This window comes from Leptosomus discolor, chromosome 2, assembly GCF_034619465.1.
Source record: "Leptosomus discolor isolate bLepDis1 chromosome 2, bLepDis1.hap2, whole genome shotgun sequence".
NCBI classification, from domain to species: Eukaryota; Metazoa; Chordata; class Aves; order Leptosomiformes; family Leptosomidae; genus Leptosomus; species Leptosomus discolor.
In genome coordinates, this window is record NC_141392.1 from 100146391 (window position 1) to 100171569 (window position 25179).

Consider the following 25179-nt stretch of genomic DNA (forward strand, 5'->3'; position numbering starts at 1 on the left):
ATACTGGCTCTGCTGCGTAGCCTGTAATAAGTTATGTCTTGAGAAGACTGTAATTACGCTGGCGCCTGCTAGTGCCGCCATAGTTAAGTCTGTCACCATTTCCATTATAAAGACCATTTTTAAGCAATTTATAATGTAGCCATAAAAAATAATTTTAGATTGAAACTTGGCAAAGAAATTCTTAGACCGAAAAGGTTTGTTTCTTTTTTTTTTTTTTTTTTTTTTTTTAATACAAATAATCTGTTTGGTCATCTTTATGTTTTTTAGGAGAACATTAAGCAAGCCAGAAGTTTTATGGTTTTGAAGCTTTCTGGCCATCCTGTAGTATAAACATATTTTCTTTTTTCATTTATATCAAGAGGATCCTTCATTGCTTGGAAGCAGAGAATTTTAGTTCTTCAAAGGTTTACAAATAAAGGAAAACAAACTTCACAATTCTTTACAGATATTGTGAAGACTGATTAACTTTGTATTACAATGAAGAAATGACAACAAATAAATTAGTTAACCTTGGACCTCAGAATGAATCATTGTAAAATGTTCCTGCCACGAGACTGACTTTGGCTTTCCAGCTCCCTTTTCATATCAGAGGAAGATGCAGCCAGAGCTGGAGGCAACAGCATCTCAAAGGTGGATAGCAAAGCTGAGGCCGAAGCTTTCCCGGCAGCCCATTACGTCTGCTTCTAGCGATGTTCACAGGAGTGTATGGAAAATAGCTGCCTCAAAGTTATAGAAAATTCTCATGGATTTGTCCCAGTGCACATTTTATCACCAAAGGGTGATAAAGAGGAGAAAATGAGCACAGAAAATATTGGGCATCTGCTCTGAGAAATCTCTGTGAGAAAGTACATGTGTGCTTGGGCTATGTGGAAATAAGCTGTACCTGTCAATCACTATTGATATAAAACTGAGTAAACTAAAGAGGTTCCCCATGTATCATCCTAATCTAAGCTACGAATGAACAATATCCAGTTTATTTTCATGATTCAGTGCTGAGTTTCTTGAGAGGCACATTTTTTTATAAGTAGCACTGAACAACAAATAGTAAAACCTATGAAAATACCATTGTGAATCCACTTCCCAAAGGAAAAGACTGTGCTGCAGTCCCAGTCTGCATCTGTAGCTGTCTTATAAGTTACATGGCCTAACTAGAATTCCTCCAGGAAATACCATTTGTTCCAAATTACAGGTCTGAATGCTAAGGAAGGTGCACTGAAGGTAGTAAAGCTAAAGAAGAAGAAATGAAGGACTGCTCGTGTGTCTCCACCATGTTGAGATTACAATGCAGTTTCTGATGCAAAGGTTGCAATGAAAATCATGCTTCTCTTGCCCCAGCCTGGTTCACAAGGGACATGGAATACCCTGTTTAATGTCATGCAGATCACATTTTCAGACCTCTGGCTACACAAAGGAAAGCTTAGCAGCTGAAGTGATCTTTCAATTCAATGTAGAGATTTTAATGCGAAGTAAGTATATACCTTGTACGGTACTTCTCAACCACTGTAACAAAGCTCTGAGGGAAACAAATGGGGTTTCTAGGCCAGCAGCGTAAACTGGCTTTTCGCTTTATTCCTTTGTTTTGCCAGTGTAACAAATTCTGGCTTGAACAGACTGTTGTAGTAAATTTTGGCAATGATTGTTGATTAAATAAATTTCATCAGCTGTGGCCAATTATAATCATTTTGCAAGATAAAGGCATTATATATTAGAAGGGAGTATGGTCGAATGAAAGAAATACAGGAAACCAGTATTTTATTTTAAAGACTTTTCTTGACTTATGTTATGGCCGTTGCCACCACACTGCTACTGCGTGTTGGCTAATTGAATAGAACCAACCCTAGAGAGTTTAAATGGTTTCCATGACATATTCACACACTTGCCTCTCTCAATGCAGCTTGGTTGCTACCATCCTTAGGGTTCTTATGATGATAATTTAGTACAAACCCACAGGATACAAATAATGTCCTTTCTGACAGAGCTAGTATGGAAACAGTGCCAGCGGAACATCATTTGCTAGTATTACTGGACAATTCACAAAATCCCTGGTACTGTACTGCTGATTCTTAGCTGACTGTGATGTTGTCTCTTTTCCTGAAAATGCCATTGTGGTGAAAACCTTACAGCATTTTGTAGCTGGGTTGTTGCCAGTTCCTCAGCTAGGTCTGACCTACCTCCCTGGTGGATCCCACACCTGAAAAAATCCATGTAGAAAGATCAGTCAGCACACACAAAAGATTTTAGGGTGTGCATAGTCTAGCCCTGGTCCCATGCACATCTTTTTCTTTCGCAATCCTCCTCCAACAGCACAAGATGACTGGTCTCTCAAGGACTGCGTGATTCATGGTAGTGCTCACTTAATTGAAAGTACTGGAGCAGCAGCTCTTCTTTTACTGCCTGAGAGGCCAGCTGATCTCTTACAAAACGAGAGACTTTGCTAAGCAAAGGAAGTAATTTTAAAAGAAGAAAATAACATCTGTCTACAGACACATGAGGAGTGAAAGAAGAAATGTGAAAATGGAGATGGTAGGGAAAAAAAGGTTTAAAGTTTAAAAAGCTGAAAAGAAAGTCCATGTGGGATCGAGGAAGCACATCCAAGTGGTAGACTAAATGTAGAGAGCTGTAATGAGAGGAAGTTTAGGAAAGAGAGGGAGAACGTGTACAAATCAAAGCACACAAAAAAGGCATAACCCCCCCCCCCCAACTAATTCACAGAAATTGAGAGACTGCTGCATCATCCAGTTGCCAGTAGAGGTGCTAAAGCCACGGCTATAGAATTTAGTAGCAAAATGCTCGAGGGAAGAAATAATTCCTATATTTAGATAGGTAGAGTATTTCACAACAGGAATGATAGTGCAGTGCAGCTACCTAGACGGCATCCGTTTATGAGTGGATTTCTATACATATCTGCAGCTGAAAACAAAAAGACTGTCAGCAAGAGGCAAAAGAGGTTCCCCCCCCAAAAAAAAAGGGCTGGGGCCAGCCTGGGAACACCACAAAATGCTTATGGTCGTGCTGCAGCCAGAGAATAAGGTGACCAGCAAGTACCATTCTGCAGCTGGGGCACAATAAAACCCTTCTACAAACCGAGCCAAGAATAATCTGAAAAAGTGCTATGCTTTGCTACTTACGAATATTGCTCTTGTCCAAGTGTTTTGTAGTTGTCTCAGTGCAGTTTGTTTTTTCTTCTGTTTCTTTTTTTTTTTCCTTTTCTTCTTTTTTTTTTTTTTTTTGTTTTTTGCAACTAATTACAGGCTTATTGTAAATCACTGGGGATTTCTGGGAGCTCTTTGGGTTTGTAAATTATGCAAATGACAGCATTCTGATGTTGGATCATATTATTAATTATATATTCTGTGGTTCATGTATTCTGAAGTGTATGTGTGAAACAGGTATTTCTTTTTTTTCCGGCTCCTTGAACACCACAAGTTTAAAAAAAAAAAGTCTTCAGGTAGCTTACAAAATTATTTTTCCCCATTTTTTTAATGTTAAAGAAAAGCATGTTTTTAATGCTACAGACTGTTCTGTGCTGATAGCTTTACAACATTGTGCGTGTACTATGAATAGAACAAACTTCACAGATGATTATACTTAAAGCTGGAGGTCTTTCTGTAAATTTTAAACAAAGTGTTCTATTAAATGCCATCTATAAAATGCTTGATGACTTACCTCCTAGGCTGATTTGTGATTTCGCCTGAGCTTTTGAAATTGTGGATGAAAAACTCTTTTGCTACAGGAAACTGGTTGGTAACTGAATAAATAGCATAATAATCTAAGTATTGAACACTTCCACTTAGTAAATATTATTTTGCAATACATTCCCCTGCCTGCAGCATAAAATGGAAGTACTCTGTCTATACAATGCTTAATGATCCCAGGAATACATGTAAAGCGTATAGATGTTGGGTAAAACCCCAGCAGTTATCCTAAAATTCCTCCATGATTGAAGAGCACAGCTATCTTTGTGGTTCAGGACAGCAGCTATCCTTCTGCCCTGACATGAAGTTAAATCAAGTAATAACATTGAACAAGTTTTCTGTTCCAAAAATTGTAGTGTTTCTTCATCTGAAATGATTCCTGTCTATCAATTAGCAAACAGTGTGAGATTATTTGGACTAAAAGAGGTTTATATCGATATGCGACATTTACAAATATCATACTCAATTTATGTTTCAACTGCCAATTTCTGCAGCTAATTCTACCAATTTTCATGCTGTCCATTACAAATGGAATTCCCTTTGCATTAGGAGACACATCTTTCACTGATGCAGAAAAATATGTTTGTGTTTCTTAAGTTTTCAGGGTAAGAATACAACTCTCATACAACATTCCAACTGGATAAAAAAAAAAAAAAGAGAAAGATGTCATACATGTTTTGTTGCTTGGACATTTGGAACATGTGAACACATGCATACTTATGTCCAAAGGCTCGAATGTACACCTCATGCAGTCCATACTATTTTAAATCTGACTTGGGATACAGGTCATATAACAGGTATGCCTGATTATGTCTGTACAACATTTCTGTCCCAGGAAGAGTCCAGATGACTTGCTTTCTTTTTGCTGGGGAATCTGTAGTTTTAACCTCAAATGATTTTCCTGCTTTCATGAAACCTTTTCATAAAAGTCGTTCTCCATGTACCTTTTGCAGCAATAGCCTTTCAGAGAGATAACGAGGACAGACTTGCACATTTTTAATGCTGGATCATCTGTTTATGCATAATATTGATCTGAATGCCAAATTTAGCTGGTCATTAAGAGGGAAAGAGCCAGTAGAATCATACAGTGTGCAGGCACAGGTTGCAGATTTAGACTGCATATATCTTGGAAAGGGTCTGCATTTTGGTCTATTTTGTCAGACAGTTAAAGAGAATCAATGCTGTGGGAAATCACCCTCAGTTGATGTGTTACTGAGAACCCAGAGGGATTCTACATTCAGTAGCCATCCACTGATTTTATATATTTTTGAATAGTGGACATTACCTGTGAAAACAATTACACCCTCAATGATTGCAGTGACCTGCTGGGTAGTTATAATTTTTTTCACCATTGCAGTGGTATGATCCGTTGGAATTTGAGATTGTGAGATCTGGATTCCTGGGTTTCATTATTTCTCTTATGATATTTGCTCTAACATTGATTAGGTTAGTACAACTGTAAGGAGCTCTGAATTCACTCATTATGTACATATATGCCACATTGTTTAGGAAATTAATGTAACTGCTTCCTATATTGCACTGCCAGGGGTGTCTGCACGGCACACTGCTGCTCTCCTGCCTCTGAGACCCTGCTCTCCCAGTGCTCCATTGATTATGTGCTCCTCTGTCAGATAGCTGTCCCTAATGGGAGCTCACTTCTGGAGTCATTAAAGTTTTCCTTTTATTTTTAAAGGACTGGACCAAGGCTGGTCAGGTGATTTCTCATGTTGCTTCCAGTTCGAGCATCTGGGAAGAAAGAAGGACTATCTCTGTGTAGGTTTTATATCTCAAAATTTCAGTTTTAGATGCAGGGTAAAACTGGAATCTCTGGGGTATTGTTCTAACCCAGAGATTCTATTGTTCTAACAATATCTAACAAGATATTGTTCTAACCCCTGGTTTTGATTTTTCGTCAACACTTTATACTGACCTCAACTGTTATTTAGATTTGAGTTCATCTAAAAATGGCGTGAACGTGGCATTTCTTTTAAGCTTCAGTATTATGCAAATAGCTCAGAATAATTTTTTGTTGTAAAACTCGAAACCTAGATCTAATGTGTCTTTGAAACTGAACCCTAACCTAAACTACATCCAGATATCTGTGCCAATCTATTTTTATATATTATCAAATAAAGTATCTTGACATGCTGAAATTGCATGTGGTATTTTTTCTTTAGAAGTAAATTGATTCATATTGGAAATATGACATGGGACTTATCAGCTGTTACAGATTCGTTTCATTTCTTTAGCAAAGGCTTTCATTTTTAGAGATGGCTATCTCTCCCATGTATGAGATATCCATGTTAACAATGATTGTTTATGGAACACAGGTTTATTACAAAAGGGCATTGTGTTTATATTAATAAAATCTATTTTTATTTTTATTTTTGTGTTCTAATCAGGGACGTTTACTGCCTCAGTGAAGGGCAGGTTAATGTAAAATAAATCCTTTGTATTTAGGTTGTATGTTTGATCGTGACTCTGAAAATAGCAGGAGCTGTTCTTGTCAAACATATGATTACTAGTTTATATGTTTTTTTGACTCAGTTTCTGTTTGGAAAAATGTTTACTACATAAAAGCACCCTCAAATTTGAGGGCATTTTTGGCTTTTTAAATGGGAAAAGATTAACTAAATGTGGAACTCCAGACACTCTAGTGGGATAAAATAGGAAGTTTCTATTGCTGGACATACTGATGGGCTGAGGACTTAAATCCTCTGAGCAATCAATCCATGGGCTTTTATGAATGCTTAGGGAAAAAAGGGAAATATATTTCTGGAAAAGAGAAATAAACCTTGTTGCAGGATATGTGATGGCCAAATTAAAAAAAGACGTATGTATAGTAAAGTCTCATGTATCATTGCAACTGTCTGAGCAGGACAAGTGAAAGCAAAACAAAACCAGGAAAGAATACTTTTCTTATAACAAATGGATTTTGAGGGAAAACCTCAATGAGGAGAGAAAACATATTCTAATTCTGACTGCTCTTCTGCTGAGAAGAATAGGACTTTTGCTAAATAGCTTTATAATTAATTTTAGTGTTAATTCAGCTGGTCTAGTATGAGATAAATCCTTCCTTGGGAGAAGCGTTGTCCATTACGTGTGCAGATTTATGAAAGACAATCAGCTATATTTTAATGATAGCTGGACTAGACTGTAAATATAGGCTAGGACTCACAATATCTGAGAAAAGCTCGTTTGTGCATAATATACTAGATAAATTGTCCCTGACTTCTTAGGGTGTCACTATACTTGCTGTCACACTCCCAAGTTTACTCAAGAACTGTGTGATTTGATGAGTAGGTGCTAGTCATGTAAGGGAAAACCCGACGGAATGCATTTTTAGAAACCTACTTTTTTTCCTGAGAGTCATGTATTAACCTTTTTTCTCCTCTTCATCAAAGGAAATTCTCTTCAAGACCAAAGGCAAATTATAGGAGTGGGGAAAATGACAAATAATTTGAGTAATATGAAATTTAACGTTGTGATTTTGTTTAAGTGAGAGGAAAACACCAATTGCTGGCTGTCAAAAAATTCTAAGCTGAACCTTAACTTCATGGGCAGCAGCTTTAAAATCTATATGCTGCTTCTTATTTCTTCAGTTAAGCTGTTTCTTTCTTCAGTTAATAATAGGCTGTGGGATTAAATTTTAATTTTTGGTATTTACTGGGAAATGTAGTATAGCGATTTATGAGTCAAAATGTACTTTGAATAAATTATCATTGCAAATTACAGTTTATGAATGTTGTGAGTATAACCATAATTACACCATTGGCTATGCACAACAAGAAATCTCGTTTGCTGAATAAATTTGTTTTCATTCAGATTGCATTCCCAACATTTTTAGAAAAAAGAGTGAATCAAGCCTCACCAACAAAATTTCCTACAGAGTTTAAGAAGGTCACCTTTGTTTGCTAAACTTACCTAAAATATAAACATGTCTTGAATTAATGACTTGCTATTTTAGTCTGTTCCCTATTCAAGTTTACTAAACCATAGACCCACAGGGAGACTCACAAGAGCTTCCACCTTACACCATACCTTTAGCCATCTCTACATCCTAAAATTGTTAAAGTTAAAATTGATTCTACGAGCTGTTAGGGAAAAAACAGTCGACAGCCAAAATTAGATATATTACTGTTAATTGCGTGTGTGTGTGTGGGGGGGGGCAGGTTTAAAGCTCTGTCTGGCAAGAGAAGGGTTAAGGACTTTTTTGCTATACCCGTTTCAAATTACAATGAGAAGCCTCTTCTTTCCCAGCAGGGTTGTGCTTACATTAGTCTTTAGATCTCTCTTGAAGAGAGCTGTTATATTTGTGCCTGCTAGAGTTGGAAATAACAGTTCAGAAGCTGAAAAGAGTTGAATGGATTTACAGAAGGGTTTTTTTTGCGAGTAAATTCATGGCAACACATTAATTTGATTAGTACATGCTTTAGAATTACACTCAAGCGATTCAAAAGATGTTAAAGTTATCACCAGGCTGCTGGACAAATATGTGTTACACCACCAAGGTACAGATCAAGACAAATCTGTGACTCAGGATTTTATCTTGGGAAGAGCGCAAGGTGTATGAAGAATTCAGAATAACAAGGGAAGATAACTCTGGGAACTACAATGTGTCAGAAGAACAGCTCTTGCTAATACAGCTCCCCACCAAAGACCTGGTTATCTAAGGTTTATATAGGAATGCCTAGGTCAGCTGACAAAATACTGGTCTTCTGCTCCATAAATGCAGAAAAAACGATAACAACAGTGGAAAATTGGAAGTCTGAATTTCAGCTTTCTTAGAAATAACTGCAACCTGACACATTCCATAATATTTAAACAGGGTGGGGGGAGAGAAATCACCAAAGATGTTACGTTTAGAGATGACATTGACATGAAGAATAGGTAAATTTTGTTTTTCAGCCACTGGGAAAGCAGTCCTCATAGGAACTCAGAACAAGTAGGAGAAAATACTTTTTAATATTTTTTTTTCTTTACTCTTTTTCTTTTCAAAGATGAACCTAACTGCACTCAAAGCTTTCGTGGGCTTGCTCTGGAATTGCTGGGTTCTGGTGGGTCACGCACAGGGAGGTTTAGGAGACAATCATGTCCATTCGAGTTTTATTTACAGGAGGCTGCGGAACCATGAGAGAAGGGAGATTCAGAGAGAGATTCTCTCTATCCTGGGTTTACCTCACAGACCCAGACCATTTTCACCAGGAAAGCAGGCTTCTTCTGCACCCCTCTTCATGCTGGACCTGTATAATGCCATGACAAATGAAGAGGATACTGAGGAGCTGGAATATTCACTAAAGGGATCAATGGCAGGGGAGAGCAGAGGGATACGGAAAGGATACCCTGCCTCTCCAAACGGATATTCACGGAGAATACAATTATCTCGCACGACACCCCTGACCACACAGAATCCTCCCCTAGCCAGCCTGCACGACACCAACTTTCTGAATGATGCTGACATGGTCATGAGCTTTGTCAATTTAGGTATGTGGAAAAATTTTTTGTTTCTGCTCTCTTTGACAAACTGTTACCCTGATCTTGTAAGAGGCAAACCTCTCGGCCGGACCGTAACCTGTTCTAAAACAGCAGGATTGGGCCCGGGCTGCTGTGCCACTGGTAAGAGAAAAGTCGTGCTGATAGTAAAGTAGCTACATTGTAGGTGGTCATGGAAAAAGATTTTTCTCACTGTTTATATAAAGTCAGTTTCTATAACTCCCCTCTGCTGGCTCCTGTTTTCTTTCTTTCATTGATGTAATGAAAATTCTAGCCTTAGGCCAACTAACTCTCTTTTTTTTTTAAATCTCAAAAAAATCAAACACTTATGCCTAGTGCTCGGTTATTTCCCTCACTGTTTTGCTTAAAGCTTAGACATGAACAAACATCGGTTGTTAATATTTTAAAGCCTAGAATGTTATGAAAAGGGAAAAGTTAAACCATTTCTGAAAAAAAAAATCTTAGGTTATTTTGGGTTTTTTTCTGTTGGTAAGAGTAAGAATTTTATTATCTTTTCAGCTGGATTGCTGGATTTTAAATAATCTGTTGCTGCTTCTTTGTTATTTCTATTTAATAACCACAGACTGTGTTTTATTATACTGCCACGGTGCTCAGGCTCTGTGATGGTTCTTATTTTCTGTGTCATAAATAAATTAAATGACAAGTAGAGTATTAAACATCTGAAACATGCAAGCAAAGAATGCTTTTGAAAATGGTATAAATTCAGATACAAAAACTGATAAAACTAAATTATATTGGCTTCTGAGTATAATAAACATGCTTACAAGATATGTTGTGGTTAAAAAAGCAGTTACAGATTTCTTTAATAGAAGTTAACGTAAATCTCACTAAGAAAGCTGCAAATAATTCGTGAAATGTATTTACTATTTTTATAAGTATTTTAAATGCTGCATTTAAAATTTAAATGCTGCTTAGAAAACCCTTCTCATTTAATCTGAATAGCAAGAAATTTAATCGAAAACTTGAGGCTTCTCAATAAGCTAGTAGAAAATCTGATGAACACTTACTTTCCAGGATAATACTTTCTGTAAAAACTTTTTAAACAACGTCACATGTTCCAAAATACCTTCAGATTATTACACACATTCTGTACCTTTTATGTCTACCAGGTCTTTAATCCGTGCTGCAGGATTAAAATGTTTCCAAACACTAAAATACTCAACAACTCAAATTTGTAGGTAAATGACACCCTAGAGTTCAGTTACCATAATAATAAAATTACTTTTCATTAATTATTTGGCACCTAAGGAGGTGTTCAGTTCTGAGATCTTTTTCCTTAAGACTAACGTATGTCCATAACTCTAAATACATTTACTTGTTGCTCTTGCTCCTGAAACAGCAGACTAGAAAAAAGTTAAATCTGTTTTTTGAAAATGTGTTCCTCATCCTTAAGAAAGAGTTACATATTATCAATGTATTACTTTTAAGTTATCATTGTATGCCTTGATTTACTCAGAGTATCTGGAGTCAGCTGAATTTAAAATGGCAATGTTATAAAGGAAAATAGGAAATGCTCTGATCTCCTAAGCCCAAAGTCAAGGCCCTGATCCTGCAAAAACTTTCCTCGTGTGTCCTGAGAAATTCCCTTAGTAAATATGTCACAGACCATTTCACCAGTGGCCCTGAGGAATATTTACAGTGGACCTAGCCTTTGATTTCATGAAACATCTTTGATTTCAAGAGGACTTCTTGCAGTACATGAGTAGAAGCCTTTGAAGGCTCAGTGTCAGATATGTCCTAGTCTGATCCTGATGCACTTCCCCAGACAAAAACCCTCTCTGGAAGAATGCATGTTTCCACTGAGTGTCTTACCTTGACTGAAGTTTCTAATATTTGTCTCATTTTGCTGGGAAGCCAATGTTGCCTTAAGCAAGTCATTTTGAGAAGCTAAAGCATATCTTACGTTTCTAAACTGTGAAAACTGGGGGCGAGAGGCTTGGTTTTTCTAGTGATTATGATTAATAGACACCATTAACTTATTAGAAAATACCGTGTCAATACCAGGTTTTGTTTGGCCTCTGTAAAATTAAAATGACTCAGCTCTAAGTGAGCCTAAATCCTAATTCACTTTAAATGCCCTTCCATACATGTTGGATGTTGTGGTTTATCGCACATTCCACTATGTAACATGCGTAAGAAATATTGATGACCGATACAGATTAGCTTCAACATTTTTATTAAACAATCCTATGTTTCAGTATAATTAACATAAAAATAAAATAAATAATGGAAACAGGTAACCATTTTATATGATTTATGCAGTATAAGATCGTGACAGATGAGGGCAAGCTCTTTTAAAGTACAATGAGGAAAAATACGCAGTGATAAGTGAATGCTAACACTGTACCTTAAAATCAATAAATGCTGGTGCAGCACAGTAATAATTCAACTGGTTTTAGATTTGAAGCCTCAGTCAACTTGCATCAAATTAATCTGCTCTGGAAATAGTATTCACCATGTTCATACTTGCACACCATTGATTACATAAGGTGTAATTATAAAGCTTTATTTATCATCATGATATTTTAAATTGAAACGTATGTATATAGCTGTGGCCAGTTATAATAATTTAAATCATATATACTAAAACAAGAAATATGTAGCTGAGATGTTGGATAGGAATTATTAAGCATAAGATTGAAAAGGCTGAGTAAGATTAAAGGGTAAAGTAAAAAAATAAACAAGGACAAATAATCTTATATTAAATAATAAAAATTGAAATTTTTATGCTAATTTTGACAAAAATCAACCTGTCAGAGTTGCAAATACCTCAGTTTTAAAAACAAATTTAGAAAACTATCATCAAGGGAACTGCAATTATAATTCTGTCAAGAAACCAAGGAGAAAAAAAAGTCTCCATTTACTTCTCCTGAAGTTAAAATTGTAAACACCTGCTCTTTATACTGGAATCTATACAAAAATTTCCATCTCTTTCTTTCTTGCAAGATTCGACAAGACAGAGACTATGTCTTGTGCTGTATTTTGTATAAGACTGTGCTTTGGCAGCTCTCCATAAATATTGATGAGTGTAACAGAAGAGTTAACTGGGGTTGGTCCAGTAGTCAAAGAATAAATCCTCCACTAAATACACTGGCATTTTCAAAGATCTTATTATATCACTTGCAAGTTCAGGGCTTTGTTTTCCTCACTTGTATGGTTTTTTATCCTGTTATATTTTATCATATTGTTGCAAAGCCCTGACTGTTTAGAGTTCTGGCATCTTCTTTTTGGCCAGTCTCCCAAAATGACATATATCAGATACCCTGTTCCTCAGAGAACAGACAAATAATACTCATGTAGTCCTACTCACTTCTCTGCTCACTCAAAATTTAGTTAGGGAAGGACTTTGTTAAGATAAATGTTAGTGTTCCCACTCTTCACCTCTCACCAAAACACGGGGATTGAATAAAAAGTATATACATGGCTGAGGCTTGGAGAACTAGCAGCACTTTAACAAACTACTTTTAAAAATTTTGAGGACTAAATTTTACATTAGCGTCAAAGTGATCATTTAATCCACTGTACTTAAGTGTTCCTTCTCATACAATTCAAATGGTCTGTATTTTCATTTGTTTACAACACATCTGTAATTTTTTTTTCCTAACATATTGCTGCATTTTGGTAAGGAGCTCTGTTCTCTTTCTCCATATTTTCTTATGAATTGATATGAACTTTCTACAAGATAGGGGATAAATATATACAAGTTTTGTGATTTTCTGTTATGCTTTCTTTCTTAGCATCTAAAATTGATTTCAAAATCTCAAATGTGAAGATCATTATAAAATGTGTGACCCTGACCTACACATGTTAATTTAAAGAAGGATACAATAATATGGAGACTTTTAAAGTAACCGACACACCGCAGAAAGACAACTTTCATTCTTCACACACAATGTGATTCTGCAATCTTAATTATAATAACCCTTAAACCACACAGGCTGTGATCAGTTCTTAAGTCAGACACTGAAATAAAAGGAAATTTTGCCTGTTTGAGGCACAAAGGACTGTTCATATTTCTCCAGTTTGTCTAACTCAAGTTTGCACACTGTCTTGAAGATTACGTTCTTCTTTAAAACCTGAATCGCTAAGCAAATGCATAAATTCACAAGATTTACAGCCCATTGTGTTCATCGGAGAATGGTAACATGGCAGAGAACAACTTTTATACAACTTTGAGAAACCTACAGTACATCAATCCACACTGAATACCTGTACAAATATATTTTCGTTACTCGCGAAAAAGAAAGGATTCCTAACTGCAATCAGACCTTGAGCATATATAGTAGCTGGTTTCTTAAATTAAACTAATTCAGTTTCTACAACCTTCCACTCACAGCTAACAGATCATCAGTGAGGGATATGGAGTGCTAAGCTATAAAATGCCAGGAGCTGTGGAAGGCGAGCTATGTTTGAATGATACACGCAAAAAGGCCTCAGGATCATTAACTTGTCTTCTCTAAACTTAGGAATGAACATTCTTTCTTTCTTTCTTTTCCACTGCATTTCAGATGTTTCTGTCTTAATTTTAACCTTACGTGAATTTCCTTGGCTGTGGTGCAGTTTTAGTCCATAAAATGCAGGCTTCTAATGAAAATATTGACACAGCCTTAGCTGAAGTGACGGAAATAGTGCTATTATCTTGCCTTGGACAGAGCGATGCTATTACAGAGATAAAACTTGTTAAATAACAAATAGACCCCATGTCTTTATTTGTGGAGTTGGATCAATACTGGGAAAAAATGCGAAAACATTTGTGAAGTTTTTCTGAAGGGTAACCCAAAGTCAATAAGTAGTATTTTTCACTTTTACATAAAATATAAAATAAATTAGACTAAGTGGGTCTCATTCAATCTTCACCCAAAGTAGACCTCGCTGGCATCTTGAAATCCTGAGATTTTTTTTTCCTTTAATAAAATTTTAGTCACCCAATCAGTTAACTGAACTAATTTGTTGTGACCTATGTATGCAATCAAGCATTAGAAATAACTATTAATGATGAAATAATTTTCTATGGTCAAATTGAATATTAAGACAGCTTTTTGCAAAATGGGTTTATTTCTAGAACAAAAGGACTTTAGGCACAGAATGACATTCCCTAAAAATCCTCACTCAATCCTTACAGTTAATTAGACATCGCGATTTTTGTGCAATGACAGAGCAAATTGTTAGGGATTGTTTCTGATTTTTGAGCAAGAAATATTCTCCATATTTCTTTTTGGAATTACACTACATTTGTTGTTTTATATTGAAGTATTTTATATTTCCTTTGAAATCTCTCATGTTACATGAACCTTATGAATGATATAGCTCTACCTCAAAATAAGTTTGTGTGTGATCCATAAATATCATCTAACAAAATAATGTTTTTATAACTGTCAATTAATTTTTTTGCCAAAGTTAACACTTTAAATCCAAGTAAATTATTGTATCTACCCAGCCAAAAAAATGTCAAGCTCTCCATTAACTGGGGTATAAAACTGTCTGACTTTCCTTACCGACAGATTTGAAAGAAATTGCAGATAACTGAAGAGAAACTGATTTAGCAGATGGTTAGACGTGCATGGTGAAAAGCTATATATATGTATGGATATATAAAAATATATATTATTATTAATTTTTTTTTCCCATTGGGAAGAATGGCTGATCCAGTTCCGCTTCTTCTTTAGAAAGTGCTCCTTCCAGACTAAACACAGACTTTGGGTGGGGTGGGGATTGTATGTATTGTACAGTACATATTTTCCCAGGAAAACATAATTTTGGAGTGAGTCTGGCTAGCCATGAAAGAGAAAGAAGGAGGCTTGTGGAGACGCCTCTGTGCGGAGGAATCCTCCTGCCATGGCGTGGATGAAGAGCCTCTTGGTTCTCTTCCTAAACCCTGGGTTATTTGCTTAAATAACAGGACAACTTTGGCACATAAGTGATCTCCCACACTTATTGCTCCTGTTATTATTTTCTCTGAATGTTAAATTATGCAAAGAATTTTACCATGGCTACCTGCCTACTTACTGCCTGAGTTATGAAGGTAATTACAACATGGGCAGTTCCTTTTTCTTCTCTTTTTAGCCATGGCGGTTCCTTTCAGCTTCCTTTCATAGGCCCACAAACTAATAGAGTTTTGTAGAAAATTGATTGATTACAGTCTGATCATTCTAGGTGTCATTTGGTGTTTCCACATAGCTGAGAATGAACAGTTTATGAAGTGCCAATTGCAGCCTCCAGCTAAAGAAAGGCTCCCCAGGGCTTCAGGAGAGCTCTGGCTGCTACCAGACTTTATAATTATTTCCCACACTTTTCCCCATCCTCTCCTACTTGTCCTTTCCCTTGTCTCTAATCCCTGCTGTCTAGGCAGGGTCACTGAACTTTAATTTTATGTCAGTGGCATTTGGCTGCAGAAGGGATTAGAGTCCGAGAAGTGGTGAGACTAGGTGACACCACGGGAGATGGAGAGGATAGGAATGAGAGCAGGCATGAGAGAAAAATGGCAAAGCACAAATCAAGACTTACAGGGAGGACAGCCCTCTTCTCAGTAGGCAACAGCCAGCGTGCAGGGCTGGACACAGACTTGCTGGGTATGGGCAAGATTCACAACAGAGAAACAGCATCTGCAGGAACTGGATAAGAGAGCAGAATAGTTAGTCTGGCTTCTCTGTGCCTTACATGGAGTGTGATGTAGCACTGAGATAATTTCTCATGCCAGTAGAATTACAAAAGTGTAGGAAAGAAGAAGGTGCATGCAGACAGAGAAAGGGCAAACAACATGATAAAGACAGATAATGTGAAAATGAAAGAGAAAATGAGCCCAGATATGGGTTTCTTCTCCTAGTAAGCCTTGCAGGTGAAGGCAGCAGTTCTCTTCTCAATCACTTGTGGCAGAGCAACTATCTCAACCTCCCCAGGCACTTGGCTTCCTGGGCAAAACTTTTCATCCTTGCAAAATAAAATACAGCTCCCCCCACCCTTCAGTATGTGTGTGCAGGGAGTACACAGACCGGCTACTAACATTTGCAGCCATAAATAACGCAGAAGCTAGCTTTTAAAAACCGCAGGTTAAAGGATGAGGGCTGCCATGACGCACACAGAGAGGTTGAGATCAGAGGCGCAGCTAAAAGGGGTCGGGAGAAACAATGAATCCCCTTGTTCTGAGTCATATTTATGAGTGCTCCATTGCACCTAAAGTTCATATTTTATTGGCTAGACCATGGGGTTTCCCCATTTGCTCATCTCTTAAAATAACACCCCTGGTTAAAATTTCCTATAAAACACAGAAATGCTACAGCAGGCAGAACTTGTCAACCCTGACAACTACATTATTTAAGTTTGTGGGTGGGGTACACCAAGCAGGAGCTGGTTTGTGTTATGTACTGAATTATGAATTTGTTTCCGTAAAAAAAAAATGACTGTGAAACAAGTAGAAAAGAAGAGGTTTTACTCAGAAACTTACCACTATTACTGATGTATGCTCCAAAATGTAGATCTAAATGTTTAGTCCCCAACTCTATTTGAGCAACTGCTCTGGTGTAATAGATAGAGAACTTGGCTTCATTGATCACTATTATACAACTCAGTGGCATGTGTGGTACCTTGCCAGAATATGGATTTACTTTTTTTTCCCACTGTAATTCAGGGCAAACTGAGACAACAATTATTAATGAGTCAGAGCCTAGAAAACTGATCAGGACAACTTGTGCTGGTACAGGATATAAATCCATAACTGATAACCAGTGGCTTTGCAGAAGCAAAATTCCACCTAACTCTCATTTTGGAGGAGAATCAGGGAGAAGTAGGAATTTGAACAGCTGAAATTTCTGTTAGGTTTATATTTATCTTAGCAATATTACCCGTTCAGACCCCATGAGAACCTAAGGATCTTTTCCAACCTTAGTGATGCTGTGATTCTATCCCTTTGTAGACTGTATCTATTAAATGAAATTATTGTTCTAATTCTCATGTATTTGACTGTAGTTAAATTAATTAAGCTATAATGAAGTTATATTCATATTATCTGGAAAAGCTGTACCTATAATCCAGAGTAACTGTTATAAATTAATAATAACTTGTCTAGGCATATCAATTTAAAACAACCCTTTTTTAAAAGTGAGGTGGAAATAGATGGGGTATTCAACTATAAGGTACTGAAAAAATATTTTCAAAAAGATACTGTGTTGAACTTATCTGATATGGATGGCATCAGTTTTGGAGACAGAGGTGTTAAATTCTGTCCTGGCAAACCTAGACTACAGAAGAGGAAAGAGCAAGGATGCTGAATGATTTGTGAGTCTTATTTTGGAGCAGCGGGCAGATGGCACCTGATGGCACCTGGAGCCATGGGATTCTAGTAGTATAGTCTGCAAAAATGTTAACTGAGAAATCAGAAGACTGGATGAACAGTAGTGGGGATGATAAAGCCATGGGAGCAAGAGCAAGACCAGTGTAAAACCCCATGACAGCTGTGGTCTTTGTGATGATTTATGATGGCTGAGATCTAGCAGGGACATAGCTTTGGGAAGGTTGTTCCCAAGGTTACCTCAGCTGGGATATCTGTCAGTAACTACAAGCCATAACATGCTCGTGATCTCGAAGGTTACTTTGCTACTCCCGACCAGGTTACCTTGCTGCCTTGCACAAGAAATGTGTGCAAATGTTTTGCAGTGAGTCTGTCCCAGCCCCAGCCTAGTCTAAAGCCGAAAATAAAAGTGAAATGTCTGAGCAGCCAAATCAGAAAAACCTGAAGAGCCTCAGATAGAGAATGAAAACAGTGTGCCTCTGTTTTCCAATCCATAAAATAAGGATGGGCCAATACTTCTGTGTTCATTTTTACTTCTATGCACTCTTGTTCTTTGACCTTGCAGAGTACTGGACTAGCTTTCTTCTTGTGAAACCTCTTTTCACTCTGGCTGTGTGCTCTGTAAAATACCTTGCTCCTAAAAGCCTTGCAACATTTTCTGTTTCCTCATGGTGAGCTCAAGCAATACTTTAGAAAGGGCTAAAAAAAGCCCTTCTATAAGGGCAACAAGTCTATTTACTGTTCTTAAAACAGATGGTTTAACAAAATAATGAAAAAGAAAAAAGAAACACTGGAATTAAAGCACCAAAACTGAGATTTGAGATCTGGTGTAATGAAGTGAGGACATGTGGCTAGTTTAGCTCTTGTTCTCAGAATATAGAATTTTGCCTCTCTGAGGCATGTGTGCATGCATATCAGTCTGTGTGCGTGGCTTTGTGTATGTAATACAGAAAGCATGTAAATCTCTCCAGGTTTAGTCATTGGGATTTTTTCCCCCTTAAATCATAATATTCTTTCCCATCAATACTATATGGCTTTAGCAGCCCTGACCTTTCAAGCTGCCTGTTTGGGCCAGTGTTTATCAGATGACCGTTTGACCTCATTGTTAATTGTACTTAATTACATCCTGTTGTAACATTTTGAAATAAGGAGGAGAGTTTATGGATCTGCTCCAAAGAGCTGAAGACTAAAACAGCAGCAGAATTCAGTGGTATGAGGTGCTGAGTAATCTCATATTTAGGTCAATAAGAGCTGTGCCTTGTCCAGTTGATTGCAAAATTGGATCCTTAAACCATTCCTTTTTCATTTAGGATCTTTAGTACTTCTGAGAATAAGATCACACAATTTTCTTTGTTCTGAGAAGGGCTTCTCTTCTCTGATCTCAGCTTGGAGCTTTCTCCAAAGAGATCAAGGAAGGAATGAGAGGCCTATCAACAGTACTGTAAGGGCTGAAGTTCACATATGATGGTATAAAAAAGACAAGCCTCTGTTGCCACAAGTGATCTCTCTGCGGTTTTCCAAAACTTCAGAATCCTTATGCTTCCCTAGAATTGTCAGTTCCCATGAGCTTTTTGATGCTTGTGTAATATTTGCTAAGAGATTTTCTGCGCATTGATGATTTATGGGCCCATCTAAGATTTCATTAAAAAGTAGCAACTGTCCCCTGTAGTTGCAGAAAAACAAGAATGAAAAAAAATCAACATGCAGAAACAGATGCAGTTCTTGAAAATGGGCACTCTAGAGGCTCAGAAAGCAACTTCAAACACTTCTTATTTTATAATGCTTTTCATTTACCTGATGGCTTTTGAAACACATGGGGTTGACCATATTGCTTCTCTTCTCACTAGAGAATATATATACATATATGCTTCCTCTGCTGCTGTTGTTACATAGCTCACTTTCCACAAACTTGATTTATAATATTATAGTAAACTTCATTTCCTAAAATAAATGAAGAAAAAAAAAAGGAATAGAAGATATAAAATGGTTAATACCAAGGGAAAAATCTAGTCCCAAGACTTTAAGGCTCACAAGGCAAAAGAATACACCTTCAATCTTACTTTATTAAAACACTGATAATAAGACTTATTGGAGAATAAAGTGCCATGAAGAATTAATTGTCTGTACTAGTAAACTACACATAATTATGACACTATTGTAAATGGTTTATCATCCAGCATGAGTCATATTCCAAAAAAAAAGGCAAGTCACTTAGTGCTGTGCTTTGAGACTCTAGGCTGACACAGTGCTGCCCATGATTATCACTGTGACCTGAACAGTATTGTTGTAAAGATAAAAGTCTTTTCTTTCAGGCTCTTACAAAAGCTTTTCAGGTAGCAAAGGTTCAACTACGCACAGTTGCATTTACGTAATTAATTTTTCCCATGTTGATTTAAGTTACAAGCTTATAGGGTTAAAAAATAAAACACAGAATTTCCTGAATATCATAGTAAGGTATTCAAAACATCACGATGCTTAAATCCTTTTTGGTGTTAAGCAATAGTAAATATAACTGAAGGTGTACAATCAAATATAATGAGTTTCAAGGAGGGCTGGTTTGTTTTGCAGAATTTTGAGACGTACGTGTAATGTGACACAATATAGTATAGTTTATCAAAGTAGTTTAAAATTAGGTATTATTTCAGGATAGAGTTCTTTCTTTTCTTTGATTCCTTGGTGTGCTCCTTTATTCATGTCATCTTACAGCTATCGACTATGGGACTTCAAAAAGTAATTTTTTTTGGTCAGTTCTTAAACTATTGAGTTAATAATCATGTTTACTGAGGCTGTATATCATGATGAGATCACATTTACAAGGAGATTAATTTATACATATAAAAATTAATTTAAGGAAATATACTTTAAATAATATTTTATTAAACCTATGTACATACATATCTTTTATATCTATCTATATATATAGAGATATAGATGTATATCTATATATATAAATGGAAAATCCAGAGACAGTTGCTGCTATGGAGTGAATACGAAGTAGATCGAGTTATGTTGCAATTCACTGGGTCAGAATCAAGGGAGTAATGTCATTAAGATTAACAACATATTGCCCCCATTTTGGTTTCCCAGCAGTTGTGTTTTGATTTCTCCATATTTGTACACATTCCTTCAAAATGGAAAAATACAAAGGATATGCTTAGTAGCACGTGTGTATACAGGAGAGGTGTAAAATGGGTTCATTGCAGGACTCAAATCAGTGAAACAGGCACATACATGAGTTGAAAACTTGGCTCCATGGGCACAGCTCATGAATAAGTTATGACCTCTTCATCCAACATTACCATCTGCTGCTATATAGGAAAGAGTCTTCTTTTATTAACATTATATCACCTTGGGTCAATGAGATTTATGATGGCCTCCATTAAACCGTGCTGCTTCATCTTGTCTGCAGATAGGGAATGTGCTCCCATCAAAATGGGAATGAAAGCAAGACTCTAAAAGAAAAGACTGTGATGCTTCCAGTTTTGGGGATAGGCCTGCCTCCAAACATCAGGGCAGTACTCACTTCTAGCCCTAATAGAAACAAAGGTTTAGTGCAAACACCTGCAAAGGCAAAGGTTGATCAGGTGCTGTAAAATGCATGCCAAATATTCTTAATGATGTTGTAGTAAAAAGATTGTATTTGAAATAAAAGCACAATGTTAGTGGTCAGGTTCCCACTCCCTGCTCATTCTTACCCTCTGCTCAGAAAGACACCCAAATTTTGTCTGAAACACATCAGCTCAACTATCAGGAGTAGAGAGAACCCAGTATTATAACATATAATATGATCTTGAGGAGATCATCTTTGCTGTTCCAGAGATGTGTTACACCTATAGATACCTCTACAAACAGCCTGGGTATTGTGTTTATAAGTGACTTGGCGAGGAACATGAGAAATGCAGTCTCAGGTAGAATAACAGTGAAAATGCAGGAATGATACAAGCATGTCCACAGTCGTGGGCAACCAGCTCTAGGTGGCCCTGCCCGAGCAGAGGGATTGGAGCAGATGACCTCCTGAGATCCCTTCCAACTTCAGCCATTCTGTGACTCTGTGATAGAATGGTTACAGAGAAGGAGGATCTTACTGTTGTCTTACATATTGACATCAATCATTCCTGCTTTTGGGGTTTTTTTTAATGGAGTAATGATCTTATTCAGACGATTGTTGGATTAACAGTTCTGTGTGCTCGAAGTGTTGTGCTTTTTTTTTCTACTTTGGAAATTATTTTCTTGCTTTTTATGTCATTTTGAGACTCCTGTGTGTCTCTCCCCAGATCTGTCCAAAGTAACCTGCTGTGAGGGATCACCACCTGTGTTACCTAGAGATAATCCGAACTCTTTCATGGCACAAATATTTTTCGTGAAGACTGATTTTCCTGTCCTCTGTCCGTACAGGTGTAATGCTGGATGGCCAGCTTAGAGATCTTTTAATTCACTAACAGTCAGTGAGTTTCTGCCCTGAAAGATTGTCAAAATGTTCATTATCTTTGGTAAGAATCAAGTTTCTTTCAGGAAAAAAAAAAGGGCAGGTTTTTTTCCTTATTGAGGGGACTTATTCCGTATGGGGGGGTATATGTGGGTGAAACAATCTCTATTTTTCAGAATAAGTCATGATCAGATTAGACTACCAGAGCTGCGGAGGAGAGGGTGTAGTTTGAATCAGTATAACAAGCTGTTAAAATCACAGCCAGCTCCCAAACTGGCTGTTAAAACCTGCTGTCTGAAAGTGCCACTCCTCACCGCTGCTGCCCAGTCTCCTGGCAGCTCTTCCTCCTCATCTTCCTCCTGTTTACCCCTGAGTGTAATGTCTGAGAGGGCCCATCCCTGCTGTACTTCCGGCCCTGTAACTCTGTTTCTCAGCACCACTGCTCAGGCTCTCCTATTGGTGGTGGCCAATAGTGAGCATGCACAGGGCAAACCTTCAAAATGAGGGCTAACAATTTGTATAAAATGAAATTCCAATCACTTTACATTTTTAATTTTTAAAGTGGTGACTCAGTTAGTACAGCAAGTAACTCGGTATACACTTGTGCACACAAAGTATAAGTCTGAGGAACTCTGAATTAATTTGAACCATGCTGACATACTAGCTGAACACATGGACTGTGATCAGCTATTTTTTGCAAATGTATTTAATATCCTATCTATAACATAGCATATCAAAATAATTTTTAATTTCTTTATAGGTAATAAAGCATTTTTTTACTCTTTAAATGAGATGTCCTTGAGGGTTTCCTTCCTCATCGTTGTTACAGCTGCACTGCTTTTTAGGGAATGTTTGGTCAGTGTTAATGGGTATGGATAATATTAAAATACTCAGATGTGAGCACATGGTAGGCAGAAAATAGTGCCTGTCCAGTTGTATCCGGTTTGGCAGGCAGACACAACTTCCATGGAAGCTTTTCTGACAAATTCCACAGTGGGAAATGGATGGAGTTTATTAGACAACATGTGCGAATGGTAAATGGTGGAGTGACTTCCCACCTCTGGGTGGAAGTGAGCAGAGGGTTAACGTGAGCAGGAACTAAGGAGATGTGGGAAGATAGAATGGGCTTTAATGTTTAGCTTTACTCCCCTGCCAGTTGCACTATGATGATATATGCCCTTTCACCCTCCTCAGAAGTTATGTTCCATCTGTATACTTTTACAGTGTCAAAACAGTTATAACTTACACCTATTTTCTGACCATTGGATCCCAGAGGTATAACTTTTGTTCCTATTCAGTTGCAGCTGAACCCAAGAGGGAACTTTTTTTCTGTCATTTGTTAACCTTGAGGTTGTGTTGATCTGACATCCTGACTTTCACACACAGTCAGAAACCTGGGAATAATTGTAAGTTTTCTTTGTGATGATCTGTGGTTAGAGAAAAACAAAATTAAATATAAGAAAAAATGGAAGTCTATTGACAGATGGTATCAAAATGTACTGGCTTTGCCAAAGACCAGCCAAAATAGACATAACTGAAAGTGTAGCCAAAATTAACAACCTCAGGCATGGTGGTGTAAGGATTAGCTAATTTATCTATGCGTTAGCTCAGAGCTACATGTTGCAGTGATCTTTTCTCTGATCTGTTCTAGTCTTTCAAGTAGAAATTCATTTATCACTGATGAAAATGAACACAACTAAAAATCTAGTAGGTATGTGTTTTTAACATAGATGTTTGTGATTGGAGTGCCTTTGTAATAGTGTGACTTAAAATACTGAAGAAATCTCAGGGTCCTTACTTATTACATTCAAAATAGCAAACTGCATGTGATCTTTTTCTTCACCGCCTCCTCTCAGACCCTTGGTTGTGATGCTTCTCTCTTTTGGCACACATTACTACTGACAGCACGAAACAGGTCCAGAATCGACTGTTACTGTTAATCCTAGAAGCTGCAACCAGCTGGACTTTCAACTTTAAAATTTATGGAAGAAGATTCAGCTGAGATTTCTTCTACCACTGTTAGGAGAATTAAGAAGCACATATATGCAGTATTGTGCTTTGTGTTACAGCTGAACAACTGGAGTGGAAGTTTTGCATTTGGGAGGTTGAAGGATACAGTCCATTATACTGTCAAAACCAAAAGAAAAATTAGATTTTGAGGAATCACTTTGTCAACTATCCTTTATATTAGGATTGTGATAATACCCAGACTTAGGTGATAATAATTCTGTTCACTTCCAAAACTCAGTCTCTTTATTCTGGTCACTTACTCCTACTCTTGCATTGGTGAGGATCAAACCAGCATAAGAAAAGCAGGGTGTTGCTTTTCAACTTATTCTGCATCAACAACTGAAAGTCTTCCATCATTTAATTATTATTGGAGCAGCTGCAGTGTCACACTTGTTTTGACTTGTTGAGCAAGTGCATTTGACTTGAAACAAGACTAAATTGAATGAATAACACATGTTTACCAATGAATTTTTCAACAAAACATCGACTATTGAATGAAGACCAGCGATTTCATTAAAACATCTATTTTATCCCAGATTTAGTGTGAAGTAGTCTCACAGTGTACAGAACACCTGGAAGATTATGCATGAGAAAGACAAGAACAATTATGCCTTTTTGGTCAAGTCATTTCTTTAGGTCTGTGCTTATAAAAGTTGCTGGCAGGCACCGTTATGTGGTTCCTGGAAAGTCTTTCCTGCTCAGGGAGAATGCTGAAAGCTTTTGACTACTAACTGAGCTCCAATTCTTAAAATAATTCACAAAAAAACCCAAACAAAAATCAAACCCAAAAAAAGATAAGTGTTTTGATAGTTGGCAAGAATCTATCAGATCTTACTGACCACAACAACAAAATTAAGACCTTAAAATTTTAATAACAGAACAGAGCTTTCCTGGTCATTCTCAAAACATGTAATACTAAATGGTCAGGTAAGATACATGAATATTCTAACTTAATTTTTTATAAAGTATGGGATATTGAAATATATTTCTTCTATGAGAGATAAAGAAAGAAAAGCAATATGTGCTTAAAAAAAGTCCAGGCAATGATTTAATCTTTTTTTTTTTTTTTTTTTTTTTTGTAATTTATTATTTTCCTTTTCATTCTTGCTCTAGATTCTGTTGCAGTTGCTGAAGGTTTTTTTCATTGATTTTATCTTGACTTAAATTACTTTGCAATTCATACAGTTCAGTAATTGTATGCAATTATGGAAGGGATGTTCCATCATTAAAGTCTGGATTCAATAAACAAT

At 36.9% G+C, this 25179-nt stretch overlaps 1 protein-coding gene and 1 non-coding gene across 4 annotated transcripts in view; both read left to right on the top strand.

Moving 5' to 3' along the window:
- The first annotated feature begins 2068 nt into the window (after nucleotides 1–2068).
- Nucleotides 2069–2142, top strand: LOC147416046 (small nucleolar RNA SNORD36). Its single transcript, XR_015183395.1, has one exon. It is a non-coding gene; the product is annotated as a small nucleolar RNA SNORD36 (small nucleolar RNA).
- A 6553-nt stretch (nucleotides 2143–8695) lies between these two features.
- Nucleotides 8696–25179, top strand: part of BMP5 (bone morphogenetic protein 5) — a 60219-nt gene continuing 43735 nt past the window's right edge. For all 3 annotated transcript variants that reach the window (XM_086461516.1, XM_086461517.1, XM_086461518.1), the window contains exon 1: nucleotides 8696–9179. In XM_086461516.1, coding sequence (XP_086317642.1) covers nucleotides 8696–9179 — 484 coding nt within the window. The remainder of the gene's footprint in view (nucleotides 9180–25179) is intronic.